General features: G+C 41.7%; 1 protein-coding gene across 1 annotated transcript; it reads right to left on the bottom strand.

The window, feature by feature from the left end:
• Nucleotides 1–1,112: 1,112 nt before the first annotated feature.
• Nucleotides 1,113–15,926, bottom strand: lrrn1 (leucine rich repeat neuronal 1). The gene is made up of 2 exons (XM_034082204.1): nucleotides 15,649–15,926; nucleotides 1,113–5,168 (listed from the first exon to the last, which is right to left on the bottom strand). The coding sequence occupies exon 2, from the start codon at nucleotides 5,013–5,015 to the stop codon at nucleotides 2,862–2,864; it is 2,154 nt and encodes a 717-aa protein (XP_033938095.1). The 5' UTR covers nucleotides 5,016–5,168; nucleotides 15,649–15,926; the 3' UTR covers nucleotides 1,113–2,861.
• Between the last annotated feature and the right edge of the window lie 5,369 nt (nucleotides 15,927–21,295).

Here is a 21,295-nt window from a genome sequence, read left to right as displayed (position 1 = left end):
GCAGTTTTTATAGTTTACCTCAAGCATGATGAAAGACAAAGGGCCTTGACGCTGCAGCTGCGGAGCAATCTGTGCCACTCTCCTTCCCCTTCAGTGCAGAGATGCAGCTTTTCTCGCTCCACACCTTTGAAAGCGTACACGATGTTTTAGTGCCTTCCCCACCTGCGGGGTGTTGACCTTGTCAGTGGTATTTCAGGCTCGGAGGACTTCTTTCACTTGGCTGCCGGCACCCGCAGGTGGATTGGAGGGAGTGGTTGTCATGGAAACAGGCCACTGGGGTGGGACACGGTTGCAGGCTCCGGCACACGCTTTGAAAAGCTTTCATTGATGGCTGTCCCACTGAGCTGATTTCCGGTCTGTTACTAGGCTACCCACCGAGGCGGCACAAAGGCTCGTCCGTTGTGCAGATAAAAGGGACGGCAGCGGATTTTTCAAAGTGGCAGTTTCAATGTGCAGGTTTAACAAATGCCAGACATCGGTGGCTTTGCCCTCCTCTGTCCATCATTGTCAGCACAGGATACAAGTCTCCCTAAGGGCTCCATGACATTCACTGACATTTCCCCTCAGTGTCTACGGACATCTCTATACGCGAACAGAAGCAGTAGTATGAGACGGAATATAATTCAATTTCCTCATCAGTATTTCTTGAGGCAGAATGCACACAAAGCCAAATCTGTGAAGCATAATATGTGTCAGAAACACTTATTTGACCAACTATTAAGAATTTCTAAACAATTCACTCAAAGGAATGGAACCCAAGTCTTTATAAAAAGTTATCACACAAAGAAAGAAGGACATTTTTATTTGTTGAATGTGATCTATCAAAGAGTATTTCCAAACACGTATCTCTAGAGACAATATTTGTAAGGGATTTTGTATTTTATTTTTTGTTCCTGTGCTGCCTTTTCAACCCCAATCATGTCCCGGGTAAGTTTGACCCAAACAGTACCAAAGGATGCTACATTTGACCACAATATAAGGTTTAATCAGTAATTGGAATCAGTTATTATTATGAAAGTGTTTAAGAAAATAATTGACAAAAAGACATGTTGCTTTATATGTGTGATATTATTTTGCTAGTCATTTATTAAACACCAGTTGTGGACAAGAAAAGGAAGGAACAAGGAACATGTTGTCACAGGAGACTAAACGAAGATTGTTTGATTGCACCACAAAGCCCAGACCTGTCAATCAACATCTGGGCCCTGGAGATCCACTCTTCTAGACAGAGAGCCGCCGCGACTGAGATTTGCTTTGCAACATATAACTGTCTTACTAGACATTGCAGAGAATACAAATGGGTGTATTATATGAGTTTACTGAAAGAGAGCCAGCCTTATATCAAATGGAAATCCAACATGACACAATGATGAATAATTTGCATCAGACATGCTTTAAAGTTAATTCCCCACACAATGCAAAATGCTCAGTATATGAATCATTTGGCTGATTATAGCATCGTTGCAGCTTCGTGGTGCACAACTGTGCTGCAGTCTGTACTTGCTGTAACTGTCCATTATCCTCAATCACCACCTCCTTCAATCTCAGCTGAATTATGCTCCTTAAGTGGCTTCCTTTAAAGCCTTGAAGATACAAAGGTATGCCTGCTACAATATAACCGACAGTGAACAAATCATGCAGGCACCGAATCCACTGTCTTGGTTTTGAGCGACACATTTCCTTGTGTGTTAAGTAACTGTGTACTCCGAGGCATATTGTGCAGTAATTATATTGCACCAGGACTAGAATTTAAATTATTCGCTGATAATTGCTTTGCCGAGGCAAACACACTGCACACACAAAGATGCACACTCAACTCGGAGATTGTAACCAAAGACCTCCAGATATGCTCGTCATTCTGTATTTAATAATCCCAATGTTACGATGAGATAATGATTTTTCTTTACAGCTCCGGTTTAAGCTTCGAGCTCTTGTTTCAACCTTTAAATGTTTGTTTCTGCATGTTTATTAAATACACACTGAACACCATTTTAAACTCGATGTTATCTTCTGTAAGAATGACACTTGGTGTTGAAATCAAGGTTTTAAAAATATGAGGAAAAAAGATTTTATTGAATTTGCCCCCCAATAAACAACATGTTTGTGTCTGTAACCCACAACAAAACCAGTGATTGTAGACATATTCTAGCAAAGAAAAGAAATATTTAAGAAGTTTAAAAAGCATTACATCTATTTACCTAGTTCATAACATTCATATTTCTATTGCTGGTTTACAGTAGCTGCTCTGCAAACTTAAAGTCTAAAGTAAACATACTTATTATTGTAATCATTGAATGTACAAAAAGTAAAACAAGTCATATCTGATACAACATTACAGAGGAATTGCTAACATTATTCAATAGACAGTATATCAAGTCTAAACGTACTTTGTCAGCTTATATTTGAGTTGATAGACAAATTAGTATATATATATATATATATTTCAGTGCACAACAGTCAACAGTGAAAGAAAGATTGGCAGTCTAACATATCGCAATAGAAACATGTCAAAAACAGGTAGGATGTCAGCTCTTCATTTGCTTGAGTATGCTCTGAATCCGTGACAGTGCTCATGCTGTGTTCGTTAAAACAAGTACTAAAAATAAAGCACAGTGACTACTAAGTTCAGGAAGCTGAATAAAGCTGCCATATTGTGTCAAAATGAGCAAGGGTTAAAAAGGCAATATGCTAAACTAAAGATCTGAAAATCCCAGTTCGTCCTTCACTTTCAAAAAGCAAGTCTGAGAGAACCAAAAAAACAAACATGAAAGAAAAAACGATTGAGTTAAATTACACAAAGAAGCAAACATGTATATTTGTGCTCCTGAAATGTCTCTTTATCTCCCACTGGATGGAAGACCTCACCACATGTAATAGCTGCGCGTGGTGTCCACCTGAATGCTTTTGGTCTCCGATGAGCCCTCTTTCTCCTTCTCACTGTCTGTCTCCCACAAGTTGATAAGAGGAGGGTACAACTCGTTTAGCGGTATTGACGAGGTTTTCTGCATGTACTTTTTCAGAGAATGGTGATAGTTTTTCCTCTTCCACCGCTTGGCAATGTAAATTCCCAGCGAGGCCAGACTGACGATTGCAAACATTGTTCCCATAACTGCAGCAAGAGCTGTGTTGGTCCCTTGTTCGGATATTTCCACGGCGAAGTGGGCTTGCCTTGTCGTAACATTCACACAGGATCTCTGCGTGTGTTGGCGGATGTTGGACACGCTGAGGCACACTTCGTACTCAGTTGCTGGTTGTAAATGTGTAAGGTTGTACTCGTGGACATCAACAGGAACCCTGGCAGTGTAAGTAATATGTGGATTGTCTATTTTCATGGTGGCAGAAGACCACTTGAGATTAGAAGCCATTACATTGGAGTTTATTTTCCAGGACACCAGGATCGAGTGAGCTTCTGTCTGTTTGACGTAGATACTCATGAGCTGAGTGCTGTCTAACAGAGTGCCGTTCACCCGTAGAGCTGTCACTCTTGTGTCAGCTCCCTGGGAATTTTGCGCCACACAGGTGTATCTGCCAGATTCTTCAATTTGGATACGAGAAATTCTTAATGTCCCTTCCTTGCTGAGGCTATACTTGTCAGATAAGGTGTCCATCATTACCTTGATCCCCATTGGTGTCACCCAATAGATTTCAGGCTCTGGCTGGGACATCGCTCTGCAGTCCAAGTCCAACGTCATGCCAATATCAAGGTTCAGGTGGCTTGGGAATGTATCATGTGAAATCAAGGGCAGGCACTGGTTTGCTAATTTATGTTGGAGTACCTCCCGCACAGGCAATCCCCTTACTTCTGTTGGCAGGGCACAAAACATGGAAAGTGGTTCCATGAAACGGACGGTGGTTTTGTTGGAGCTCATCCACTGAATGACGCAGTCACACCGCAGAGGATTGGTGTGGATGCTAATCTCACGCAAGTTAGGGAGAGAGTCCACTGTGGACTGATAGAGGGCATTCAGGGCGTTGTTATTCAGCATTAGACTCTCCAAGGCTGGGACATCACGAAAGGCCTGACGGTTGATGTAAGATAACTTGGGGTTGTTTGTAGCCTCAAGCTTTGAGAGCTCAGGAAGATTGTCCAGAGAATACCGGTCAATAGAAACCAGCTCTCCCATGTTGTTGATACCCAGTTCCTTCAATCTCAGCATGTTCTTGAAGTCTCCTTCCTGAATCTTATGCACTGGGTTTTTGTTCAAATCCAAGAACTTGAGGTTAGGTAGTTTCTGAAGTGCTCTCTGAGGAACTTGGACCAGCTTATTGTCATAGAACGAGAGACTCTCAAGATTGTCAAGTCCCACAAAGGCATTACCAGGGACGTCGGTCAAATCCATCCCGGCCAACACCAGGCTTCTAAGGTTGCCCAGTGGCTTGAAATTGAAGTCCATTATTCCAACCACTGGGTTCTCCCCAATCATTAGTATTTCTAAGTTGGGCGTGGATTCAAACCACTGGCCGTTAATGGCCGTGAGCTTGTTGGAGTTGAGGTGCAGCCTGAGCAAGTTGTGCAGCCCAAATAAGGCATTGGCAGAAATGGTGTTGATCTGATTGTGGTTGATGTAGAGCTCCTGCAGGTTGCTAAGGTCCTGCAAAGAGTAGTCTGGCATTTCTGTGATCTGGTTCTCTTCCAGATGAAGCGTGGTGAGCTGGGACATATTGTTAAGGCCAACATCCCGAATGTTACTGAAGTTGTTCTGGGACAAGTCCAGCTCGGTCAGGTTGTAGAGCTGCTCCAGTTCATCATTGGTCCTGCCAATGTAGTTGCTTTGTAGGAGGATAACCTGAGTGTCACTGGAGAGGTTTGCCGGTATACGTGTTAGGCGAAGGTCATTGCAGTCCACGGTGATGGCCTCTCTGTAGGTGGACTGGGGGGTAAACCAGGGCCGGATCTCACATACACACAGCTGAGGGCACTCGTTGCTCTGGACGAAGGATAGTCCTAACGAAACCAATATCAGGCCAGAAAAAGCCTGGCCTAGAAGTAGGCAGTCTAACCTCCGTCGAGCCATGCTGGGGTAGCAAAGGAGGAGGGGCTGGTGATTTTAGGAGAAAGTTTGTTGTAGTCATCAACCAGACGTTCTGCTTATTAGGTCTTTCAGTGCAGTGAGATGGAGTCGAATCAGGAGTCGAATTACATCAAGATCTTGAAGCCCCAGAGTTATCTGGAAAACAAAATCAAAGAGTATGTCAATGTACAGAAAACAGTATCTACAGCATGTTCACAATTAAGGATACAAAATAATGTTTTAAGCAATGCTATCAGCATCGGATATTTCTGTCAATATCAGTCGGTTGCTCCCTGATTTTCTCTTGAATCAGCCAAAGGTCAAACATCTTCATTTTGGAGTAAAATATCTCAGAAACAATTGAAATGATAACCATGAAATTTGTCATACAACAAAGTAAAAGTGTTAACTCTACTTTATAAAGAAATACCTGCATCAGCGTGTAACCATTGTCATTAAAGCGTGTTAGCATGATGATGTTTGCATTTAATTCAGGGCGCTACTTGGTCAATGTACAGCCTGACCTCTACACTTTTTGAATGTAAAAATAACTGGAATACAACATAATTGTGCATGTTTTTCTTTAAAGGAAACAATTCCTCAACGGACTGAACACAACACCTGAGAGAGAATGCGAGTTATGTGCTGGATTAACAGTTTTGAGAAAATGCAAGTTCGGCTCATTACAATGCCTGCTCTGCACTGCTTGGAAACACATCAAGTTCCATCGAGGGCTTTTATCTACCCAGGCCCATAAGGACTCGATCATTAGCATCTCTGAACATTATTAAACACCATGAGAAATCAGTCTGTGCCAAGCTCAAAAGAAAGCAAAAAAATAATGTGCGTCACATTTACATTTTTAATGCAACTTCTTCAGCATTCTGAATTTAGGGCAAACATGAAAACAGAAAAGTTTTCAGACGGCCTAGAATTCATTCTAGTATGATTTGATACGGATGGAAAACTGTCAAAACTTTGGGGAAACTGTGAAACTTACAAATAGGGATTTCATGAGAGGGTCTCAGCAATTGGTTCAGAAAATGCTATTGAGTGGTAACACGGGCGTCTGTCTATCCTTACGGCAGTAACACTCACTCCAGAGACTTGGAGTGTATAGCATTCATTGTAGCACTGCTTCTTATTAAGACTAGTGCTACATTTTAAAGCTATCATTGTCTATGAATACACGGGCATTATAGAAAAATAACTCTTTGTCAACGGATGATGTCCCACGTCTTGGTCCTACTGAAATATCGATTGAATGGATTACCATTAAATTAAATGTAGACATCCATGGTATCTTGTTATGTAACTTCCAATTTATTAAAAAAAGATTGTAACACTTTATATTAAGGTACAAACATTCACTATCAACTAGTTGTTAGTTAACATCCATATTAGCAGTATATTGGCCCTTTATTAGTCATTATAAAACACTTATTAATGCCTTATTCTACATGACCATATTCTACAAGTAATAAGCCATTAGTTGAGAGTTTTTCCTCAATAACCCTCTAATTAGTGCAAGTAAGGAAGTTGTTGTACTTGAGTCTTAATATGCTCGTCTCAATATGGGCCTAATAAGGCAGTAATAGCACAAGAACAGTAATTCTCCCATAATAACAGTTGACAAATATGATCTAGTCTTATGGAACAAGACATGAAACTGTAAGTGTTAGTTGTTTATAAATAACTCAAAATGTGGTATTTATATCTAAGAATATGTTTTGGGGTATTGACAGTTCAGCTACCAATAGCAAGGTGATATTGACCTGTGTGTTTCATATTTGCACATTTATACATAGTAAACATTATACCTGCTAAACCTCAGCGTGTTCGCAATATTATTTTAAAGATGTTAGCATGCTGATACAGGACTCTTAGTTCTGTTAATGATGTAAACCATGGCTTACATTCCTTTCATCCCATGTGTGTATCACTCTCTAAATGACTTTGCTGACGTGCAAATATTATATAGACACACTTTTCCTACGCAACCCTTTTATCCCTCACAATTGTTTATTAATAGGATTAGGTTGCTGGCGCTTCTTTGACAAGAATGTGCACTTGGAGCATCCTACATCAACAGACATGTCAATTCTCCATTAGGTCTATTTACTGCACTTAAAGTGACGCCCCCATCCAGGGCAGAGCCATACGGCAGCGCTATAGCACCACCCAGCTTTATAGTCAACAGCAGCTTATGAAGATAGCACTTAAGAGGCTTTCAAACAGGACAGCTGACTAATTCAACACATGCAAACTGCCTGGCAACAGCACCATGGAGACGGAACACAGCTCTGTTCCTGCTATACTGGGGGACTCCCTATGGGACGGGGCGGGGCACGTCTGAAACAGGGATACATCTGTAAGCTATAGCACTGTATGTTGTGTCGTGCACCAGTCTGGATAGTATATGCTGAAATGGAGATTAGCTCGAGGCAGTGTTCTGGATTTAAACCCAGAGGAGAGAAACAGGTCACATCAGTTTAATTAAAAGCCAATAAAAGCAATATTTCTGTGAGATCTATGACAGTTATGGCAATGAGAAACAGTGTTAATTGATTGGTAATCACACTTTAAAACTAATGCCTCAGGGCCTTTTTGTAATTCTGCCAGTGACTAAATATTCTTTCCAAAATGATTTCAGTAACAGTAGTGAAAACAATGTGTGAAGAAAAGAAAACTGATATTTTATAGATGTTTGTTTGTACTGTCCATGCACCACAGTTATTAATAAAGAAAACCTTCATTTCTGACATGCTATTTTCTCCCAGCATGCACCATTTACATTTAAAGTAACCTTGTTTATTTCGGCTTTTATCAGGTTGGACTAGAATAACGACATTTTCAGATTTATTTGTTTTGCCTTTTTTTGCTAACTTAAGTCAAACTAAAAAGGCTGATTCAGGAAGTAAATAATCAAAAGAAAACGCTTACTATCAAAACTAGAATACAGCTGGTCATATATATATATATTTAAATAAAAACAATACATGCACACTAATCACAAATGGCTTTAAAAAATGTAATACATCAAGATGATCTTAAAAAACATAATTTTCAGCATTAACATAATTCTATTCTATTTACCACAAATGGGGTTAATCTTAGATTCCCCTCATTGGGTAAGTGCTTTGTCTGTGATCCCCTTTATGAAATGTAAGATTAAGAATTGTGTGATCCTATTTCAAACTGAACGCAAAAAATATGACACACTTGTCAAACTGAAGTGAAAAGTAAGGTAGCTGAAGTTTTAACAAACTGCTGTTCTGATGTAACAATGAACACAATAAAAAGAACAGTGTCAACATCTTGTCGGTTGATATGTCAACATCAACAACTAAACGCTGTCTGGGACATCCTGACACTGCAGGCTTCACAGGTCTGTTGTGATCCCAGAGCCACAGGAAAACCTACATCTCACAGCAGGTGGAAGAACACAACACCAAAGGCAGGAAGGCTGGCAGCGGAAAACACAAAGGTTGAAACCACGGCCGACTTTGAACCTGTGACAGGGATACATCGAATAAATATCAAAAGCTTCAGGCGGAAGGTCTGTCGTCTAAAGCACCATCTAACAATAGCTGCAGTAGGATGCAGGATCTCTTTGTCTTCGTTACTGTAGTGTCGCTTTTACCAATCATTAAAGACTTCACTTTGTAGGGCCGACGCGTTTTGACACAGATATGGATCAGGAAATGAATCTGAATATGTAAATGTATCGTCTTTTAAACAAGACATTTCCGTGTGATGTTCTATCAGTGCTCGTCATCAGAGGGTTGGTACTCGTAAAGTAAATGGAGCTGAAAGAGCACTAATTACCAAAGCAGGTAACCATATGAAAGGACATTTTGGATGTTTTAAAGTAGGGCGATATGAGGTACTTATCCATAGTTAATGTGCTGCAGTAGATGGCGTCAACACGCAACTATGTGTAACCTATAGAGTGTTCATCATACTCAATTGGAGGGCATGTGAAGGAAATGCAATGAGCTGATGATATCCGCACACAAGCCAGGATTACGTCCCTTTTATTGTGTAACCTAAACCATAACTATCACACAATACCATCCACACTGTACATCAGGGGTGTCAAACTCAATTTCATCACGGGGCACATTTGCATTATGGTTGCACTCAAAGGGCCGGTTGTAACTTTAAGACTATATAAAAATACATAAATATTTAATATATATATAAACTAATGTATTATTACATTATTGCCTTTGCATTGGATTATTATCGGATAAGGTAATAACTTCATATTTAACTACGTCTGAAAGCAGAAGTCTAGGGCAAATAATTGCAAGTCTCTTCAGTGAGCATGTCACAAAATGATTTTAAAAGACATTTAAAAAAAAAAGTCAATTCTGAGAAAAGATGCATATTTAGAAGAATAAAATTCAAATCTGAGAAAAAACTCAAATTTGAGATGCATTGTGGGACATGTAGTTTATGGTAAACATGCTTCTGTAAATCGCCATGTAACCGTATTATAAACATATGATATTCTTTGCAAGCTATTGTGGGGCCGCATGAAATGAAGTCGCGGGCCGGATTTGGCCCCCGGGCCTTGAGTTTGACACCCCTGCTGTACATAATGCTTGAATATTACACCGCATACACAATGTGGTAAGATTTCCCTAAATTAAAGTTGTCGGACATTTATATTCAAGATTGTAGGTTCTTTTTTATTTTACTAGTTAGAAGCTTTTACCCAAAGCGACTAAAATACTCAATACTGTGTGCAATCCCCACCGGAGCAATTTGGGGTGAAGTGTCTTACCCAGGGACACAAAGACATGCTGACTGCAGTGGGGGTTGAACCGGTGACCCCATGATACGAACATCTACAGACAACCCACTACGCCACACGCCCCCCATTATTTAAAACTATATTTACAGCACCAGAACAGCGTTATTTCAGACTTAAAGGTGGGGTAGGTAAGTTTGAGAAACCGGCTCGAGATCGCAAGAATTTGAAAATACACAACCGGAGAAAATCTGCCACTTCCTTACAGAGCCCCTCCTCCAACACACACGAACGCGCACATGACCAATGAGGGCAGGAGATAAGTTTGTGCCCCGATGGAAGGCTGACAGGCAGGTAGGCCGTCCATTGGTTGTACTTTTTACAGTATTACGGCTTCTACAGATGAACATTTTTTTATGGATTTGTTGTCAAAGCACTTCAGATATTCATTGCTATCGGGATGTTAAGAGCATTCCATAGAATATAACAAAAAGTGTATCTCGAGCCGGTTTCTGAAATGTACCTACCCCACCTTTAAGAGTTTGTGTTATTTTGAGTAATTGGACATCATTGCTAGTAACTAGTGGATCCTAACTCAATGGGCTACTCTCAAAGCTGGGAACTTTTCATGGCCCAAGTATCGAAAGTCAAATGAATTATGTACAGAAGGCTGCCATGTCAACTCTGAACACACCTGACAGCCATGGAAAAGCTCACTTTCATTGCATCTCGTTACAGACGATGATCCCTGTCATTTCCAGTTGGGAAAGTGTCACTTGCATTGATCCAGATGGTTAATTGGAAAGATGTCACTTCCAAAAGACTTTGCCTAAAAATATCCACATGCCTCTGTGGGCGGTACAGTCACAACGTTCTTATTACTTGGCAGCATCAAGCAGTTGAGTCTAGTGTTTCGCCAGAAAACTGTAACGACTTGATGTTGTGCCAATGCTCGATTATGACAATTACAGCTCATCCACACTAAGTGCTTAGAATTTGAATTGTTACCAGAAGAAGAGAGTTTGGAAACCTTAAGTACTCATCACAGAAACTGTAGAAACATTTCTGTGATGGATACTTAGGGTTGAATGATCCAGGTGCATATGTGAGGTTAGCTTAGGTCAGGGGTGTCAAACTCAATTTCATCGCGGGCCACATAAGCATTATGGTTGCACTCAAAGGGCCGGTTGTGACTTTAAGACTTTATAAATATACATATATATATATATATTTAATAAAATAATGTATTATAATACATAACTTCCTCTGCATTGGATTATTACCGGATAGGGTAATAACTTCATAATTAACTACGTCTGAAAGCAGAAGTCGAGGGCAAATAATTGCAAGTCTCTTCAGTGGCATTTCACAAAACAAGATGCATTGTGGGACATGTAGTTTATGGGCAACGTGCTCCTGTAAAGTGGCGTGTAACCGTTTAATAAACGTATTATATTCTTTGTATGCTCTTGCGGGCCACATTGAATTAAGTCGCGGGCCGGATTTGGCCCCCGGCCTTGAGTTTGACACCCCTGGCTTAGGTTAACAGAATATGTGAACGCCTTTTACAGATAAAGTGTCAGTCTGTTCGATTGAGTCCACACTAGATACAGATCCCTGTCTGAGTCAGCCTTAGGACGCTCACTGTGAAGGAAATCCTCCTTTGAATGCGGTAGAGAGGGACAAGAGTCTTGCATTCGGGAGACACTCCCACATAACCTCTCTTGCCAAGGTCGAACTTTTGACATTCTCAACACAGAAATGAGGGGAAACAAATTACAGGTGCGATAAAGTGAGATAAACCACCCCGGGGAGCCTATAAACACATCGTGTCACAACGCCAACAAAATGGAGGTGACAAAAAAAGATGAGAGAACCTGAGAGACAAAGAAACTCAACAAGGGGGAATATGTAAAATAGAGAACGACCTGAAACTGTGACAGGAAGACTAAATCAGAGGAAAACACACCTAATAAATAAAGTGAGAACTCAACTGTCAACCTTTCCTTATCCGCCTCCATCTTAGAGTTCGGATTTGAAGAGGGTTTGAGGTTCATTGCGGGGACAGCATCAAATCACATTATAGCATCCGAACAAAAGAGCTATATCAGTTTAAGTGTACGCTATATTTCGAACATCTCTACAGGTTTACATCGCCATCAGACAACACTTTTTCACAATGAACTGAAGCAGCTATCTTTGATGTCGCAAAAGCCACCAGAGTCCATTTAATAAAACAGCTTACTTAACATTTTGACATTGCAGAGAACAGAAATGTCGCTGCCTCAGTTGGATTAACTGTTATGGTGTGGGTTTTGTTATTTCTGTTCACACAATAACAGAAATCAAGTGGCTTTGGCATAGTGCGAAGGTAACGGCTACAATTAATATGTTCTTATTAAGTGTGCACTTGAAATTAGCTGTCCTTTCTTTTAGGTGGATAACATATGTGTTGTTGCCTCTGCGGAAAGCATTACTTTGCTTGGTTCTTTTGTCTGTGTCTCTGAACGGGGGGCATGCTGACCACCGTCTACTGAAGGTAAAACACTGATTATAGGTACCTCGTACAACCCTACTTTAAAACATTAAAACCATCCCTTTCCCTAAATAGAGCAATGCTCATACACCCTCCTGGGAAGCTCGAATCAAGCAGATTCAAGCCAAATAATAACTGCACCCGTGGAGACTTTCGTCATGGAAACCGTATATCTTTCCTAGGATGATAAGAGATTTGGGACTCCATGTGCCGCACATGGGTTGATTCTTTCCCTCCTGCGTCTAATTCTCTCTCCATCCCTCCCTCTGAGGGTTTGATAAAACACACTCTACATCCTCGCAGGATTCTCAATAAGCAGAAGTTGAAAAATGAGCCATATCATTTTAATCGATGCTCGTGGCAGGTTTCCTGTGGATCTGCTGTCGCCCATCCTGAGCACAACAGGGAGGAAAGAGAGTGTTCAGTAAAACTATATGGATAGCTTCCCCCGACACATGCAAACAATATGTTAAGTAACCCACGTAATAGATCAATATTTGAAGAGAGATGTGCCTGCTTACACTCCTCTGGATTTCCTATATGTGAATATGAGAAAGAGTGCGTGTGCCGCTGTGGATGCTGGCTGGCTTCACACTATATGATTCACATTAGGTCTCTCCTGGTTGGAGACAACTGGGCCACTTTGTCATCAGGAGCACTCGTAGTATTGATTTTACAGCAGCTTGATTGCTGCTCGTCTCAAACAAGTTCACCTTCAAACAGGAAGTACAAGTGTCACTAGAAGGAAATCCTCAGCCTCTCTAGGAGCTGATTGATTTGATTTGTGGTCGACTGCTTGAAGGTCTGAATCAGCAGCAAAGTCTTGGGGGAATAACCACCAGTAAGACACTATGGAGGAGCCAGCTGCACTGAAACTGCTGGTTGGGGTTTCCCTTTCCTGTAGTGTGTTATGTTTGTGTGCATGTAAAGGGTCTGCAAAGGCTAAAGGTTGAACTGAGAAAGAAATAATATGAAAAAGGAGCTTTGTGCATTTACATTGAAACATTATGCATTCGGGGAGTATACTTCACGGTCCAGTGTCTCACTTAAGTGGGCTGGATGAGTTGGGGATTGATCCACCAACAACGACCTACACCCAGCTACAATTACAGCCAAACTTCTCGACGACTTGATCTACAGCCAACACGGTTTATGGTGGAGTCAAAACAGATATGCGTTGCTTTTAATGCATCCTCCGATTGGTCGTAAATATGGGTGATTAGATATCTCCTGTGCTTGGGTGAAAAGGACCACAAGGGGCTGCCCATAACCACCCACACCTCTGTTCCCAAAAGGGCAGCACAAGTGATTTCTGTAAAATCCTCATAACTGCTGTATTAGCTTTAGAAACATGGTGTCTGAGGAGATCAAGATGGGGGGGGGGGGGGGGGGGGGGGTGTCCCTGCGTGAGACCTCAGGCCTAAGAGGACAAAGAGCTAATTCCTCAGCCCTTCTTATAGGAATAATAGTGAAGGCTCAATAACCCTGCACCCCCTCCTCACCCTGCCTTATACCCCGGGGACATCATGTTGGTGGTGGGGGTTGAAGCCCTTTACCCCCTCCCATGAGCCCTGCTGTCTCCTAAAAAGCCTGCACACACACACACACACACACACACACACACACACACACACACACACACACACACACACACACACACACACACACACACACACACACACACACACACACCACACACACACACACACACACACACACACACACACACACACACACACCACACACACACACACACACACACACACACACACACACACACACACACACACACACACACACACACACACACACACACACACACACACACACACACACACCTGCCTACAACACACACCCTTTTGTCACAACATAGCTTTATGAACAAGTTGAAAAGAAAAAAGACATCTTGAGTGTGTGTGTGTGTGTGTGTGTGTGTGTGTGTGTGTGTGTGTGTGTGTGTGTGTGTGTGTGTGTGTGTGTGTGTGTGTGTGTGTGTGTGTACTTTGTATAAGTAAGACAGGATGCCCCCTTGGGGGAACAGAAATAAAGAAAATCCGGTGATCTGCCCCCTCCTGATCATTCATTTTAAAGATGAGTTCCTGCGAGCTTCAAAATGTTTGACAGGTTCAGGCGATAACAGCAGATTGGCTTAAAACCTCCAAGAAGGACCAAACTAAGACGCACATAAATAGGGCTGCAAATAAAGAATACTTTCATTATAGACTTCTGATTATAATTCTGGTTTGGTCTAGTAATCATTTGGTCTATCGTTCCTCAAAGTCTAAGTATGTCTTTAAATGGCTTGTTTTGTCCGAACAAATGGAGACAAACAGGAATTATCCACATTTTAGAAACTGAAAAACTGTATTTTCTGCCACTTTTGCATTAAAACTAACTTCACCCATTAATTGATTAATACAAAAGCTGGCAATATTCAAACAATCGATGAATCGTCGTATCCTCACACCTTCAAACACAATGAGACGAGCTGTTTTCTTGTCCTATTTAACAGACTAAAATATGTTGTGCTCATTATTTCTGTGAGTGTTTTATTTGACAGGAGCCCACAGAGAAAAGAGGAGCTCTCAGCACTTTGTGGTTAGGAGAGGTCATACAGAGGAACAGAGCACATTACAAAATAAACCGCTTTTAGTACCCTAACCTTTCTACAGTGTGTCCCTGTGGCTAAAGTTGAGTGATGCCAGTCAGCCATCACAAAAGCGCAACAGCTGCAGCGACAGACAGAAGCAGCGTCGGTGAGCCACAATGGACCCCCTGCCAATGCAACCCCATTCTCACCACAGCATCTCCTCCACCGAGGGCCTTGACTGTGTCAAGACTTTTTGTGTTGCTTATAGATCGGAGGAATCGAGACATCTGCCGATGTACTTAAACATTAATATGCAAATCACATTGACACAACGTCGCGCTGCACTCGGCTCGTGCTGGCGCGGCAAGTACCGCAACGAGATCAAAGTTTGTTTTCATGTGGAATATGATTTGACGCATAGAACACGGGTTGATGGGTTTGACACATATGCTGTTAAAATGTTCTAATGTAGATTTAAAACAGATTTTAAGTCTGAAATGATCAAGCCAGGCTGTTTTTATGTACACAAAATGATTATGCCCTTGAGTGCGTCTGCATCCTAAATGCATCCCAACTCATTGCCTTGCAGGGATAATGATGGTTTTAAAGATGAAAACAACAAATATGAGCTACCAACATTGAGGATTGTATACGACATGGCTGCCAACAACACTTAAAATATTTTCCATGCATTTAATAAAACAACTACAAGCAGAGGAAACCCTGCCTCTCCTTCCCTGAGGACTCTCACCTTGTTGGCATTCCAGTCCGATGTTCCCACGCGCACAGCTCCTTTATCCAGAACCACGCGTCAATACGATCAATGTTATTGTGGCTTCTCATACAGCACGAGGACACATATTCCTGTATCCCATTGGGGTTCAGCTGTCTGAGCGCGTGTATCCCTGGTGTATCCAGATCAGTCACAGGGCGCCTCGGAGGGAGGCATGCTGCACGGAGATCTCCAACCTGCTGCAACCCAACAGTGTGTCGCCCCGATATCCCTCCGCTGCTGCTGGCTCCTATGGATGGGAGACGAACAATGATAAAAACACCTGGCGCTGTGCAGACCAGTCAGCTGATTCTCCGGCAGGCGATTGGCTGAGAGCGGCTGTCTGTCACTGCGGGCCAAAGCAAAGCAGAGCACCATCTGCTCCGGGCTTGTTGTGATGAGAACAAAGGCAGGAGAGGGCGGCGGGGCATGGGGGGGTTGTGGGTAGGGAGATGGGGGGTGCACATGGTATTACTGCAGGGTTTGCTAAATCTTTGAGCCTCTCTAAACACAAACCTTTGGGATTTGTTGAGTTACATTTCTAGATATTTAGTTTTTAATGATTGAGTCCATATGCTGGAGTCACATTTGCTGTTCCCTTTAAACATATAATATGAGGGATTTTGGGTTCAAATCATTAGTTTGAGGGGCTCTTTGGATAAAGATACATTTTGATACAATTTCTCTTCCTCTATATCAAGAAAAAAATAATGGTTATTTAATAGTTTAAAAGACAGCGCCTTTCCGTCTTTTTTGTATTATTTTGTCCCATTTATCTTTTGTTAGCAAACTCTGCCATATAGTTCCCAAACGGTGACATTTATTCTCATTTAATGCTGACTAAGTGCATGCCCAAAATTGTCTTGACGAACAAATATCCGCCACAACCATCTAACAAGCGCCCCCAAAGTTTCCAAACACTATAAACATGTGAGGCTGAAATATGGGGAAACATATAAGAACAAAAGTAAGAAGGCAGAATATGTGTAATGTTGTCCGATGTTGTGGAATAACATTTGACCTCATAATAGCTAGAAGAGGTTTGTAATTGGATATAAAACCATCAATTATTGATTAATGTGCTTCCTTTTGCTTATCATCAAGTTTTAAAATAGCCAAAACTATCTAAAAAAGTCAAATGTATTGTAATGAGACATTTGTTACACAATTCAGTTATAGATTACTTGAAACTTACAATTCATACCAGTCGATTTAAGTAACTTAAACGTTTTTTTGAGTAACACATTTTTCCTTCTGAAATCTTGTTTGTGGTGTCTGTAATTTGGAGATGACCGATCATTCATTTTCAAAAAATACGAGCACTATCACTTTAATGCAGGGGTGTCAAACTCAATTTCATCGCGGGCCACATTTGCATAAAGGTTGCACTCAAAGGGCCGGTTGTAACTATATAAATATATAATATATATATAAAATAATGTGTTATATTACATTATTGCCTCTGAGTGGATTAGTATCGGATAGGATAATAACTTAGTCATTAACTACGTCTGAAAGCAGAAGTCTCTTCAGTGTGCATGTCACAAAACGAGATGCATTGTGGGACATGTAGTTTATGGGCAACCTGCTTCTGTAAAGTAGCATGTAACCATATAATAAACGTATTATATTCTTTGCAAGCTCTTGCGGGGCCACAGAAAATGAAGTCGCGGGCCGGATTTGGCCCCCGGGCCTTGAGTTTGACACCCCTGCTTTAATGTGTTCTGAGTTTTATTGTACATGTTGCTTATTAAAAACTAAAATTGTATCGGTTAATACACCATTGTCTTCTAGTTGAAAACAATAAAATACACATCAGCTAATCTCACCACAATGTCCACTATGATGAAAGCCACAGGTAACATGCATAATTAATGCCATAATCTAACCAGTCGTGCATTTTACACGCGATATAATGAAACAGCAGAATAATCACAGGCACAAAGAACTACCCACAGGCCATTAAAGTATCATGCAGTGACCTTTGAGTACAATTCAATCTGAATACAGGATCACATTAAACTGCAGCTCCGGCTGAAAAGTATCCCGGCTCCATTAGCTTTGTGCGACCATGTATGATGACATCTGTATAGCATTAGCGCCATTTGAAGAATCCATTTGCTCACGGTTGTGTTGAGACAAGGAGATGATGAACCCAGTGTTGCCATACAGTACGTGAGGGCTAAACATGCTGCTCCTGTTGCCATGTCCGAAAGCATGGCACCTGCAGCAATCAAAATACGAGATGTGAAGGGGTTGAAGTGTAGAGGCCATGAATGAATAATTGCACTTCAGTCCAGAGACTCAACACCCAATCCTCCTCTTGAAGCCACCTTCCATTGAACCCCGTCTAAAGAACATGAAAACTGGGCCAAATAATTTCTGTGTCTGTGGCGCAGACCTGTTGGAAAACAGCATGCTCTTTCCTCTAGAATTAATTAGATCCATGAGTGTCCTTCACTTTGAAGCAGGACGGTCCTAATGCACTCCTTCAGTGTGTGTTCTTCAAATCTCAGGCACAGAAGGTACATTCAAATGCAAACACTTATGTCAAGCACTGAATTTAGAAAAGGTACAAACATATCCGTGTGTGTTGTTAACTCCCTCAGTACAGCTAGTTTGTCAGGGAACAGAACATATGACATAGTTTCCCCAGAATAAAGGATACATAGTTGAAATGGTTCAAATTGGTTAAAAGTTATTTATAAAAACCTTAAATAGTGAGTTAATGCTAGCTTTAAATTCTAAGCTAATGTGGCAGATTTAAATAACATTATATTAAATTAGATGTTTAAAGTAGACAAAGAACAAGGCAATGCTTTACTTTTTATCAAAACCCCTCATTTCACAAGTTATCAAGACACACAGGTTTGTTGAGGGAGGGACAGATCAGTGTTTCAAAATACTCAGCAAATGTAAAATCCTGCCATCAGTCCTCCGTTTGGCAGTTTTGCTGTGCTGTATGTGTATGTGTGCTGTGTATGTGTGCTATGTGTGCTGTGTGTGTGTGTGTGTGTGTGTGTGTGTGTGTGTGTGTGTGTGTGTGTGTGTGTGTGTGTGTGTGTGTGCACAAATATACTGTATGTCGTGTTTTTACCATGTTGGGCTGGTTAAGTCTGGCTTCTGTTAGTTGGAGTAACCGGTGTAGTTTGTATGTGTCGACAGGACATCATGCCACTATCTCTCTTGTCATTACAACTGACAAAAAGGGGCATGGGTTGACTTACAATGTGTGTTTCTATCCGTCCTGTTCAGCTGGGGATGTGATGAAATAAAGCTATAGCTTGCAAAGCCTGTTTTCACTTTATTACGACAAGTTTTTAATGAAAGCGTCTCCTCCCCCCCATCACCCCAGGTGGTGAAACTCTTGCTGCAGCCTTTCCGTGTTCGAAGTATCGAGTTCTGCTATCGACCGCCTGTGTTTACTTGTGTCGTAAACACTGGCTTTATCAGGCCTTGTCATCTCCTCAGTGGATGAGACACTGTGCATGCTAAGCTTTAGATAACATAAACTGCTTCAAAAGAAGCTCGGCAACGCACATATTTGGTGCCTCCTGCAAGCTTTAATCTCTCAGGACCAGGGTTATACACAAAGTTGTTTCCCCTCATGGCTGCCAGGTGCAATCAGATGATAGCTTTGTTTAGCGGCAACTTAGAGGCAAGTAACATCAATGAAATGCGTCTGTGTGATAGGAATGCTTATGCACGCTGCGCAACTTCTTGTTTTAAGGCGGAAAACAAATATGGATAATCTCCCAGCGGAGGCAGCGTGTGACATAATAGAAGTATATTGTTTAATATCTCCACAGCTCCCCAGCCTGCACTGCAGAGGGGAGAGGGCTATAAATAGAGAGAAACAAACAAATGCTTCTCTTGTTCAGGTACTGTCAAGTGGACGGCGGTGGGGGGTGTTCGAGGAAGGCGTGGGGGTGAAAATGATTGAGCCGGGCGAATGCAGGTCCGATGTGATGTGGCATTTGGCTGGCGAGCCTCCGGGGGGTCTGGCTGTCAGACGGAGTGACAGCCAGCTGAGCGAGAGCCAGGTGGAGCTGCAGCAGACGGAGGGGATCAATCCCAACTCTCATTTAGTGTGACTCACTGTGGCACAGGAGAGGAGAGGAGAGGAGAGGAGAGGAGAGGAGAGGAGAGGCGAGGAGAGGAGAGGAGAGGAGAGGAGAGGAGAGGAGAGGAGAGGAGAGGAGAGGAGAGGAGAGGAGAGGAGAGGTGCTTGCCTTCACCGCTGTGGGGGCTAAACTTATGTTGTATAACCTGTGCAGTTATTAAACTGTGTACTTATTCTACTGTACACTTCGTACACTTCAGGCAATATTTTGGTTTTACGCTTTAATATGATGAATTCTAATTAGTGGTGTCACAGGAATTGGTATTGCTTCAATCACAATAATAGTCTGGATTACTCACACGTTTAAAATACTTCTATTTACTTGTATGTTGGGGGAAACACACCAGATACACATGTGGTGTTTCAGTGTTTCTCAAACGTGTTCATACCAAGGACCACTTAACCAATAAAAAAACACTCGCGGACCACCTAACTCCACAAATATCCAAAAACACATCGTTTTTCTAGAACAGATTACAAATCGCCTGAAACTGGTACAAAGAAGTGGCAACACGTGTGATGAAGGTGTTGCGCTGGGCTATTTCATGCAATTGAAAGTTAAACTTAAGCTCGCTCCATTGCGGAAATATTTGCGCGAGAGTGCGGAAAAGTTAAATTAATTAATTAATTTCAAATGTGAAATTCCACCTATATACTCACGGACCGGACCACTAGGGGGCGCTCACGGGCCACCAGTGGTCCGCGGACCACACTTTGAGAAGCACTGCAGTAAAGGAATGCAGGACCAACTGGTAAGAGAAATCAGAGGTTTCTTTACTTTTTGATAACATCCCTAGTTTTGATGATTTCTGAATATTCAGTATAACTGTGAATCAGACCATTTTCTGTCCCGTATCTAAAGCATGGACACATTTGAGGTGAGTCGCTGTGATCTCCCTCTGTCTCACGAGCACAACACAACCCATGCCTGTATATTATTATTCTCTCTGCTGCTGTCAGACTGCGAGCACTATCCGACTCTTTTGGCTTTCTCCCACTCCTCTGCAAATTCAAGAAACCGGGGCATGCTTTAGCAAAATGCCTTTCCTCCGTTTCCACCAGACTAAAGAGAACGAGTGCAGAACATTAGTGGTGGATTAGGTGTGCCGTTACACAGAGCAAGTTATGGCTGCGTACCGATGTCCAAGGATCGCAGTCAGTGCATGGTCTCCGCCGGTTACGTCCTCTGCCTCTACCAAGACTTTTCTTTTTGCCGCTGCTTTTAATTGAACTATTCACATCTTAAACTGCACTGTAACTGTTTTAAAGTTTCTTTTATTATCTTTTCTTTTTAATGTCTTTCGTTTTTTGTCAAGCACTTTGAATTGCCTAGTGTTGAAAGGTGCTATATAAATAAACGTGCCTTCTCAGTGCCATTCAAGTCATGATAACCATCAGCACTGAAGTTACGACACGAAATTGGGGTCAAACTTGGTGATTCATTTGAGTTTCTGTACCGAGTTACGGTCTCCAGATGTGTTGCACGGTAACACTTTAACGTTC

The sequence above is a fragment of the Pseudochaenichthys georgianus genome, chromosome 5, assembly GCF_902827115.2.
Source record: "Pseudochaenichthys georgianus chromosome 5, fPseGeo1.2, whole genome shotgun sequence".
NCBI classification, from domain to species: Eukaryota; Metazoa; Chordata; class Actinopteri; order Perciformes; family Channichthyidae; genus Pseudochaenichthys; species Pseudochaenichthys georgianus.
The sequence above is the reverse complement of the archived record's forward strand: the minus strand, read 5'-3'. Positions and strand labels throughout refer to the sequence as shown.